Source organism: Aulonocara sp. 'chitande type north' Nkhata Bay, linkage group LG11, assembly GCF_057382095.1.
Source record: "Aulonocara sp. 'chitande type north' Nkhata Bay isolate Kocher_YH1m ecotype deep benthic linkage group LG11, A_spYH_male_GT1.1, whole genome shotgun sequence".
Classification (NCBI taxonomy): Eukaryota; Metazoa; Chordata; class Actinopteri; order Cichliformes; family Cichlidae; genus Aulonocara; species Aulonocara sp. 'chitande type north' Nkhata Bay.
Window position 1 is genome coordinate 34,393,642 of NC_141354.1, and position 11,794 is coordinate 34,405,435.

At 38.3% G+C, this 11,794-nt stretch overlaps 1 protein-coding gene across 1 annotated transcript; it reads right to left on the reverse strand.

Annotated features, from left to right (window-relative positions):
- Positions 1 to 938: 938 nt before the first annotated feature.
- On the reverse strand, positions 939 to 11,307 carry tmem106ba (transmembrane protein 106Ba). The gene is made up of 8 exons (XM_086312292.1): positions 11,083 to 11,307; positions 8,729 to 8,930; positions 7,957 to 8,020; positions 7,654 to 7,813; positions 7,257 to 7,397; positions 6,043 to 6,092; positions 5,904 to 5,957; positions 939 to 2,144 (listed from the first exon to the last, which is right to left on the reverse strand). Exons 2-8 carry the CDS (start codon positions 8,916 to 8,918, stop codon positions 2,024 to 2,026), a joined length of 780 nt encoding a protein of 259 aa, XP_086168418.1. The 5' UTR covers positions 8,919 to 8,930; positions 11,083 to 11,307; the 3' UTR covers positions 939 to 2,023.
- Positions 11,308 to 11,794: the final 487 nt, after the last annotated feature.

Consider the following 11,794-nt stretch of genomic DNA (forward strand, 5'->3'; position numbering starts at 1 on the left):
ATAAATATTACTATTATCATTAATAAATAGCTTAAACACACACAGCTTTACAACCACATCCTCAATTCTAATTTATTATGAGCATAAATGGAAGTTAATAGATGTTGCTTTATGTGTGTGCGTCAGCTCTGTGGATAGTTGCTGGAGTGAATAGGTTCGTGACAGGATCCCAACAACATTAATGAGTGTGTTTGTGTGGGACACCGTACTAATGCTAAGAGGCAGATAAACAGATTTGGCATGAGGAATATGAAGGACAGTTACGCTAAAGTTTGTCACTGGTCTTCTGCAATATTACTGCAAATTTGCAATCTTATTTCCAAATTTCATCTCTGAGTTTCAGTAGGAATGCACAGACAATGTCAAAGAGAAAACGTTATTTGGAGACATGTGCTCGTGAACTAGATCAGAATATGGGACACTATTTCATTTTGTGAGAAGAAAGAACAAGTTCCAGATAAAAGTACAGTATCTGGTCACCCTACAATAGCTGCAGCCCCCTGGTGGGTTGTGAGGATACTGCAGGTGTAGTTCTTTTGGTGTAATACAATAAAACCCTGTTATCCTCAATAAAAGGAAGATGTTTATGTCGGGTACATTTTCTAGACAAAATCATTTATGGACAACTAATTTATGATCAGATGAAATTTGTTTTCGCACATTTGTAAGAAACCTGCAAATTTTATCTCCTATTCATTGCTCAAACATCTGCATCCAGTCCACTGAAATGGACTGGATGCAGATGTTTGAAAACATGAAGACCTACTTTTTCTTGTCTTTTAAACGTCCAGTTTCAAGTATTAATGTGCAGTAATAACAATGGAGTAATGAAAAGGTAAGAATTTGGAGACCTTCATACTTCAGCTGAGTGAGACATTTGGCACCACTCTGTGTGTACACAGTATATTAGAAGCACACCAAGAAAACACAAGAAACGCTCAAAATGAATAGATTTTATTGTCACCGGCATGCATGAAAAACACAAAACCACTGTTTAGATGTTAGAAAATAGCTGGGAAACTTTCACATTTATGGAATATTACGAACAGTTTGATTTCGGTTTACTTTCTTCAAAATGACGTGTAGAAATGTGGAGATTTTGCAGCGATTTAAACTGTGAAACTTTGCATGTTGATTTAAGAAATTATATTTATGTGATCAAAACAGCAAATTACACCATGGCCCACAAAAATAGGATTAATTTAAATTTTAAAAAAAAGGTGACATTTGTATGAATAAGCCTATGACATAAAAATATTATTATAAGTTATTTTCTTATCAAGTGAAAAATGTATTTTATTTTTCAGTAAAATATGCTCATTAAGGTCTTCAGAGTAGTCACGCGTCGCTTTTAACCTGATGATTAACAGAGTTACACACACACACACCGCACAAAAACTAAAAGTTTAGAATAAATCAGTGATGACGTGAGTCTGCTGTACTGCTCTACACACTAACAAAATTCATGAAACAAAAAGAGAGAGGCTGTTTGTAGAAAGGAGTCAAATAAGAGCAGAAAGGAATGATTAGGAACACCTCAGTAGTTTTACTTTCAAAAGTCAATTCTCTCTCACACGTTTTAGAAACGATTTCATAAAGTGGTGTAGAATGAGAGGGGCTGTGAGCAGCTTTCCCCTTCTATTTAAGCAATATTGACATTACCTTCTCTTCAAAAGGTCCAGCTAAAGTGCATCGTAAGTAAAGCTATTGCTTCCAGTATTTCAAATACAGAGGAGTGATACTGAATATTGAATAATGTGCTCTGTTTTTACCAGCCTGGAAAAACTACAAACCTCTCGTCTATGGGCCATGAGGAGGATTTACAGGTCTGGTTCACGAGGGATAAACCATCGTTTGGTGGTTTTATTGCAAAACGTCTATTCTAAACATCATGTTTGTCCTCTAAACAGAATAAACTATTCAGGACTTAAAAACTGATGAGCCACTACGACTAAATTAAAAGCAAAGATGTTTTGTATGGAGGTCAACAGCAGTATCTGATGCCTAAGCTCTTTTGCTTCCCTTATTGGTAGACCTGCACATGCCCGTGCAACGAGGTGGTGTTCCCCCCACAGTCCACATACTGGTACATCTCCTGGGAGACCTGCTCCGTGTGGCCAAAGTAAGACGTTGTCACCATCACCCTGAAAAGCAAACAAGAGTCAAACATGATCAAAGTGCAAGAGATCAGTGGAAATAGTTGTGCAGCAGTCTGATATCACTGCTATCATTATTTGCTGTTGAAAGTACTGTAGCTCAGAACTTACACCAGTGCATTTCCTCCATCTATAGATCTATCACACCTAGACTCAACATCTTGTTCTGGCCTAAGCTCTAAATAAATTCTGTGCAGCGTTCTTGTGAATTGAAGTGGAATAAACCTCTATGTTATTCTATGTGGCATATCAAGTCTTCTCTGCACAGAGCAGTTTTTCATAGTTATTCGAAAATTAAAGAAAGGGGAAACATTATCATATGAAGCGTCCATGAAGAGCTTACAATTTCTGATTAAAAGTTAACTATCACAGCCATGTACCTATAAACAGCTAAAAAGATTAAATATCTTGAAAATAGTAACAAATCTGATCAATCTGGATTCAGCACAGTAAAAATCAATAAGAAACAACACATTTTATCTTCAAAACAAACAACTTCTGAAGTTGACTTTTTGACTGCTGGGTTTGGACAGCTTATTGTTCTGATCCTCACTTGAGGGGTAGACTACAAACAAAATTCAACACAGCCAGGCTTTCTTTATGCTAGCTGTCCTAACAAAACCCCAAACCTCAGTTGGAGAGAACTGTTATCACAGTTAAGAACAGGGTTTATCAGCTTCCTCTATCAGGCAGGGGTATATGCATCAGGCTCTGTGCGTGCTCAAACCAAACTGGGCATTTTGCAAGTCATGTGACTCTTCTTCTGCATGAAAGAATCATAATAGGTGCTGTCTACTCCAATCAGAAGCATTATCAACTGATGATGATGATGATAAAATTGTGATTAAGAAGATAAAAAACATTACAGCAAAATGCATCACTGCAAATAAAACAAAAAAAAATTATATAATGTTGCAGAAAATCATTAATCTGGTGGTTTCGTGCACAGAGTAGTCCAAAACATTTGAATTCAAGTTATTTTATCTCTGAGCACGCTCTCTGTGCTGCTGTTTAGCTGCTCTGAAACTGTAAACTGGATCCATTTTAACATTAAAACTAAATTAAAATTGCTGCACTTTGTCAGCAGATCAAAGTGAAAACTATTTTATGGATTGAACAGGTATTCCTGCTGTCTGTTCTTGTAGCGTCCAGCAGTGTAAAGGAGACTAAGCAGTAGATTAGAATCAAGTACAACAAGGTTTATACAATTTCTGCATAACAAAATAAATCAGTATACATTTCAGGTGCTTCAGTGGTTTAAGCGGTGGTACGGCTTAACGACTTGGACATATAAAACATATTCCCCCAGTAGATAATCTAGATAACATTTAATACATGCTGTAAATAAAAGAATCAGTGAAACCATGAAACATAATCTGATCAGAAGCAGGTTATCTGTTCAGTCTAAGTTACCACAGTGACTTAGTCAGATAAAAAGAAATCCACTTTTATGACACAGAAACCTTTAGCCTGGACCTGCTCACTAAGTCATTAATCTGGCTTCATAGTGCAGGCCTCAGGTCTATGTTATTCTGCATTTACTACAACATGCATCAGCAGCAGGAGATCTGAGATAGCATGGAGCAAAGTGTCAGCAGTTAGCTACACCAACAGCCAACCACAGCTTTTCAGGTGAGTCATGCTGAAAAGCTCAGATAACACCCTGTTGACTTCTCTTTCTTGCTCTTATTACAGTCAAAAACTGGTTGGGAGGCTTTCCTTGTACTTATAACATCACAAAATCGACTCCTAGGAATATGACTTCACAGCTATCAGTTCCACTCCTCACTTGACAAGTTTGCATGATAGTAAGAAAAGTCTCATTGAGAGCAGGCAAAGGAGAAACTAGAATAAACAGTAGTTGTGAAGAGTCGCACAGTGAGCTGAAAAGAGATTGGTGCAAACAATGAAAACAGTGACCCCCCCTTCGCCTGTATTTGCTTTGGTCTCACTGGGATTTTTTAATTTTACTAAGAAATGCCAATCAACTAAATTTACATTCTTGGATTTATTACATTTTATTTAAACAAAACAGTGAAGCAAAGCCTGACATTGTCTTATGTAAAAAATTAACTTCCAGTCTGATCCTCAGAGTGACTGTGAAAACAGATCATTCATTTAACATTAGTATCAGATGAGTACTTGACATTGAAAAATGCATGAAGCCAACAGATCTGTGTCGTATCAGAGCTGGGAAAAGTTGCATTGGTGCATCGTTAGAAAGCTGTAGTTGCTGCCAAGGTGTCGCAAATCTTGCAAATAAAGCTGATAAGAGCCCTGCTTCCTCTGCACATTTAGACTGTAGTTTCATGGATTTTAAAATTTCCTAGAGGTAAAACTTAAATTAGTCCATCTGAAAATCTGGTATTGCCAAAAGCTTTATAAATTTTTTTATTGACATTACCTCATTGGCCTGACATTTATAATAATGTGATCAATGAGGTTAGCAGCCTCATGGAGCTGTAGAAACACTCGCAGGTGTACGGGAGTGCTACAGAACAGTGCTGCTTTTAGCTTAAGACATTTCTGCCAGACTGCAGCAAGACGCAAGCTTTTTTCCCCCTGCATGTCACTGCATGGTATTAATATAATTACTTATTTGCTTGGTATGCTTGTCTGTTTAAATAGCAGAAGTGATTATCAAACCAGTTTTAACATCCACTTGCTTCCTAATTTTTTGAAGAGAGTCAATTACTAGTGCAAGCAAATAATTTCTCACAAAGACACGGCATCATTTTCATACTGTCAGCTGTGAGCGGCAGTGTCCTAACACTGAAGTGTGTGTGTGTGTGTGTGTGTGTGTGTGTGTGTGCGTGGGGGGGGGGATTGAATAACTTTGCTCATCATTACTTCTGTCAGAACTGACTTTTTAAAGAAAATCTATTCTTGGACTCTTTTAGAGTCATTCTGCATTCTTCACACTTGGGGGTGGGGGCGTTATTTAGCTTATACTGAACTTCTGCCTTAGGCTGTTGTAGCACCCGACTCTTTAAGATCACCCTTTTCTTGTAACTGGCTGCAAACGCAGAAAAAAAAAAATACAGTATTAGTGACATCTTCCCTCACTAACATAAGAAAATCTGTCTGAAACTGACCCATCCCCCATTTTTACAAGTGTATACGACATAATATAATTTTCTCTTATGTATACTATAGTTATTCTTATAAATCCAACTGTTTGATTCATCTTCCTAAAATATTCAAGACAGACTGAAGGGATTTTAAAAATAAAAGTCTTTTTAGAGGCAAATGAATACACTCAATTGCAACAAGACACTCGATTAGATAGTCACAACTGACCTTTATTGTATCATGGTCCAGATATAAAACCACTGAAAGGCTACATTAGGTTTTAGGATATTGGCTGCTTTTCTCATCCTCATTTTTACTGGCATTCATCAGTGCAATGATACTGATGATACTTGGCTAGAGACCAGCGGTTTGCCTTCCCCGACATTCGATTCAGAGAATTAATTAGGAGAAATGTTAACTGCTAAATTTACAGTCTGCTTCCAAGTCAGATTTGACGTGTAAATGAGCAAAGCACCCAAAGGCCCGGGGCTTCTGCTGATCTGAACAGTGCCCCACAGCAGAAGGCTGTTTGCTCTGGGCAGATCTTCAGTGTGTGTGGGTGTGTGGGTGAAGTTATGCAAGTGTGGAGGAGGGAGCTGAGAGTAAAGACTGATGCTCAGCTGAGCACAGTATCAGACATAAAAAGAAAAATATTCAATATCTTGTCATACTTACTGCATCATGACCACTATGTTGTGAACTTTAATTGTTGGTAAGGTGCAGTAGTCACTGAAAGAGAGACAAGTAAGATTAAACATGATACTGATCTGGGTGTAAAATGCCTTATTAATAGGACTTCAAATAAGATACTCACAACATGTAACTCAATTCATCAGCGATGATGGTGGGGACCATGTAATCAATCTGTAAACACAATTCAGAGAGAAAAGATATTAGATTTGAAAATCCATTTTCTGCCACTTATCCAGCGGGGGGCTGGGGCCTATCCCAGCTGTTACAGAGGAAAACCAGCGTGCACCCCGGACAGGTCGCCAGTCTATCGCAGAGCTAACACAGAGATAACATTCACGCTCACACTCACAACTATGGCTAATTTAGACTTGCCTGTCAACCTAAACCTATGCATGTTTTTGGACTGTGAGAGGAAGCTACAGCATCTGGAGAGAAACCACACGAGCACAGAGAGAGCATGCAAACTGCACACAGAAAAGCCGCAGCTGGACACGTTTCAAATTCACTAGCAAAATAAAGAAAGTCAAGAAAAAAACAAACAGAAACTGCGAGGGATACTTTGTACTCAGTTGTACATTTTTAGGGCTCACTGAGCCAAGTGATCAAGACAATCTCCAAACTACACTGCAACATTATAATACTGACACTGGGGTGCAGAAAAATGGTAACCTCCTACATGGCCTGCTATGGTATATCTATCAGAACACCAATGCTGTAGTGATTTTAATGATTTAGCCTTCCCCCCCTTTTTAAAAAAATGTATTTTCTACCATAACTAACAAACCAGTAATGTGTGAAATGGTTTTGGTGAATTGTATATTTTTGAAGCATCTTCCAGAGCTGAACTTTGTAGATGACCTCTGCACACTCATCTCACACAAAGGCCTTTACTTTATTTCCCCATGTTTTTAAAGCCTCACCCTGTACTGTGTTTTCACAGTAAGAAGGTGCTGCAGTAGTACAATAGGAATGACATAGTGAACTGACGCCTTTAGCATCAACCTGGTCTTAGATGCACACATACACCTCGAATTAGCTTGTGGGTTGCCAAGTTGTGGTAAGTGGAAATTGTATGTAAGATATTTATGAGTGTTTGTGTATGTAGGCTGTTTCATAGAACCTGGAAAATTCAGAAAAACACACAAAGCCGACTGATGCACAAATTCCATTTATGCATAATAAAGTTTGAGGTTAGTGCAAATCATGTGAGTTTCCTGAGAGAAAAACGCATCATATTTGATTCAAGAGGATTTCAACATTTAGGAGAACCCAGATTTTATCGGAGAAAATATGTGAGAAAAGTGGTCTAAACACAGAAAACATATATCAACCTACCTGCTGTTCATCCAGTGGTATGATCACTGTGCTGTTGCTAAGCCTGGCCTTCCCTATCACCGTCTTGGAGAACTGCACTTGGGCTGTGATGTTGGTCACAGTTATGGCATAGTAGTTATTGTTGGTGATGTTCAGTGTGTTCTAGAGAAAAGAAGGTAGTTAATATGGCAAACTTGTTAGCAAACATTATTGATTTAGAGCTGTCCTTGGTCATTGCCTGTCTAAGCATGCTAGCATCAATTTAAATATTTTAAAAAAATGCGTAATTCAAAATTAAGAATTAAACCATGCAGCATTCTACTGATGCAATACTATCAGTAAATTCAGTTAGATTATTAATTACGTTTTATTTTGTATATATTTTATGTATCATTTATTATAAAGTGCTCACACTTACTGTAAGGTTGAGATAGACAATTCGTTTGTCATGGTCATAGGAGACATAGGCAGACTTCACTCCCACATAGGAGACATCAATGGAGCGAGGGAATAGGAAGAAAACTGCCAGGCCAGACAGCAGCAGGCACAGAGCGACTGATATTGTGACATACAGCTTTCTGCAGGAGATTGAAAGGAGAAGTCAAAAGCTGAAACAGCTGTTGGCTTCAAAGTCTGTTGTGCTGCTGTGTGTTCATTTAGTTTCATCACACGCACAGCTAAGGCAGCTAATTTATAAAAAGAGCACACAATGCAGACTTACGTCCTGCTTGGTCTGAGCCTTTGATCGCTGTATGGAATCAGAGCCACAAGCTGATTCTCTTGACCTGTTGAATGAGTTTAAAAAAAAAAGTGTAACTGCTGGAATCGATTTCGCATCACTGCTTTAAAACTACATCCAAAGATTTCTAATGGTGGCACCTAAGTAATTAAACCACCTCTTTGAAGTAGGGCATATCAAATGGGAGACAACTTGATAATATCAATAAACTAATTTAGATCAGTATATTCCTCTTGATCCAGAAAACTTGGCCTTGGCAGAAATGTGCAGTCCTGAGTTCCAGATCTGGTTTTAAGTATGAGTGATAAGCAAGTGCAGGCCAAGCCAGTTTTAATAGTTGCCAAGAAAAGAACTGTGGTCTTAAGAACATAACTACGACTTTAAGTTATAACTTTCGACTTTAAGTTATAACAATTTTTGTAAGCAATATTTCCGTTTTTGTCCTTGCTTTTCTTACTGGTTGGAAATTGAGGTGACATGTGGAAAAGGGTGATGCAAATGCAAGCAACACTTGCATGAAAATGTGCAAGCAGTTGGATTGCATGTTTCCTTATAATGCAGAGTTGTCAGTCAAACTTGATAAAACCAAATGCATACAGCATTCATTAAGCCATTACTAAAGGTTTATAATAAATTGGGATGGTATTCTTGTAAATTTCAACTTGATTCATGGGTATTTTGTACAGATGGGTACTTTAATATCTCTGCTTTTAAAAAACTCTTAACAGTTAAACATTTAACAGCTAAGCTTTACCACGAGGGATTCTGCCAGTGCCCTGGCATGTGGGGCAGGTAACGCTGTCCCGTCCAGTGAACTCCACATAGGGGAACTGAGACACATCTCCATTCTTTCCATCCTCTTCTGTGTGACTCCCCCCATACTCCGTCAGAGCATCTTGACTCTCGTCTTTTTGCTTAGCTAAGAGTGACTGGGTCTTGCCCATAGCTGCAGCTGTCTGTAATCAGCAGAAAAAAAAGAACATACAGAGAGAGGAACTTCTGCACAAGTTCAGCACGCCATGCTGACTAACCACATGCCAGAGAGCCATTTGGATGTAAAATTAGATCTGGATGTATCCCAGTAAACACTTCCCAGGGAAACAAACTTCATCACAAAAGTCTTTTGTAAATCTGTTGGAATTCAAACATAGACTCTATTCTTCTCTATTTTTCAATGTTGTATAAAATACATTTAACTAACACATTTGTAAGTTAAATATTTAGACCACTCTCATGGCAAAATGTGACAGGAATGAAACAGTAATTGAATTGCTCATGGTCACGCAGACAAACTGTCACATTCTTTTCTCCACCGTCAGTACGACTTTACTGTCACAGTGACAGAGTAACAGAGTTTTAAAAGAAGCGGGAACTGCTGTATTTTAACTCAAACCAGTCTTTTTCCTAAATCTAATGAGTAGTTTTTAAAACCCAACCCTAAATGAGTACTTTCTAATAGATACTGATACATAGATAATAATCCAATCAAACTGATACAACAAGTCTTTCCTGTCGGGGGAGGAGGGAACGGGAGTTGGTGCAAACTATGGTGTCTAGCACCTACCTCTCCAACCTCTAAATACTGACCTACTTGCTCTTTTTAAAGTATAAAATATTAACTTGTATAGACTGAAACAAACTTAGTACATGAGACCGTTGAGAGAGTAAATTGCCTCAAGTTATGCTTGATTTGGACTACAGTGAGAAATCTATGATGTAACTGGAAACCCCTATTAATTGCTCTACCTATTTCCTATTTCTCCAACAAAATATGAAGAAGTGATGGGCAAATTAACTTTTGCATAGTACTACAGCTTTACATTCATAGAATGCCATAACTAGGAATTAATAGTCATAATTCAGACATAACTTGAGGACTCATAAATATGCTTTGCTGTGTGATGTGTTTCTTCAAGGTTATAAATATGTGAGCAATCTGTTTTTTTAATGATATTATTGCTTTAAGACTGCTTTGTCAAATCAATCTGACTCTAATGACTAGCAGACGTGTTCACTGAACAGGAAAAATCTGCTCCATATTTTCCAAAGTACATTTACTGCAGTGTGAGGCATTTTTAGGGCTGTGCTCATTTAAAACAGATGCTGCTGGGCACTGGTACCGGTGCATTTTATTTTTTCCCAGTACAACCAGTTTCAAATTGTCCAGCTCTCTTAGGTTATTTGCTCATTTTAGCAGTGCTGGCATGGCTTTCTGACTATGTATTGTCAAAACAATGGCATCCAGTGGGGGCTTTGGACATGCAAGTCACACACTTGCTATCTGCCTGCTCTGTGTCTCTGTATTGTGTTCGGTCTCACTGATGATAAAATAGTTGGAATTTAGGCCCATGTGTTTCTCTGGTATTTAAAACACTACTTACTCAGCAGTTGTAAATAATAATGTAATGTAAATAAGCACAGTGCCATATTCAAGTATAATAATATAAGAAAACGTGTTATATAAAGTGGTTAATATTGGTCTGTCATACACTAATATCAAAGAACTGCTGAAGTATTAATACGCCAGCTATAGTTTCAAATATACTAAGATTTCATGTGAGTACACTTAAGTAAATGACCAGTAACTGGCAGTTCTGCCTGAACTAATATCCTCATAGTAAAGAACTCTAGGTATTTGTTTTAAACCGTAAAGTAGGCCGGTGTTTCTCAACACGTATAGCACCGTCATGTTTGAGTTGCCTTTTTCCACACCGTTGGATATTCACGCTGTTTCATCTGAGGGTTGCTCAACATAAAACTATAAAGAAATGCTCCAGACTCACCCAGGCTGTTGTCTACATACACGACACACAGCAAAGGCCGCCATGCTGTTACTGCTACTGCTGAGCTGCTAAGGCTAGCCGAGGACACACAGTACCGGCCGGTGGAACGCGGCTTTTACGCCTTTATTTTTACAAACAATAGGCACATTTAGCTTATACATTTTTTTAAAAATGTAAACACACTCTGAAAACCCGTATTCTGCGTCGACTGTAGGCTGCCAAACGTAATTCAGACATTTAATTAAAACCGGATCGACGGTTCGCCAGTCGTCGAAGTCGTTAAATATCCAACAGACGTTCGTTTAACATTCCGCTAACCGCTTACCTGATGTGTGTTTTAGTCTGTTTTACTTGCCATCCGGTGTATCTCCGTTGTTTGTTGTGGTTCACTCGCCAGCGGAGAAATAACGCCAGGAACGCCCCCCGCTCTTCTCATTGGGCAAGCTGATGATGGTGGATTTATCCGTCTGCACTGTTGTGTTCAAACAAACGGGATGCTGGAGGTGAAGCTGCACTGGGCCACACCCAGTCATTACTCAAATAACACATGTTTGTTCTTTGTGTAATGCTATGAACTATGAACTGCCTTTGTTCAGGTCATTATACCAGAAGAAGTCTTCTGGTATACTGCTGCAGCAACAGCAGTTACTTCCACAATTAGTGACAAAAATGTCAGTTACAACGCATAAACTGCGCCCCCTGGTAGGACGTGAAGATACTGCAACTTACTGTGAAAAGTTGCAAAAAACATTTTAGTTGAGATTTAATAGTCGTTACCATCGCTGTACAATATTTAAATAAAAAACAACAACAATAACAATAAAACAAAATCCCTGAAATTTAAAAAACAAACAAACCAAAAAACATTTTATATTTATTTTCTGACTTGTTTACCATCATGTCGCTGGCCACTTCAGTAGTTACACCTTGCTAGTACTGCGTTGGGACCTTTTTTGCCTTAATAACTGCCTCTATTATTTGTGGCATAGATTGACATGGTATAATCAATGCTTAGTTGGCACTAACAGGCCCAAAGC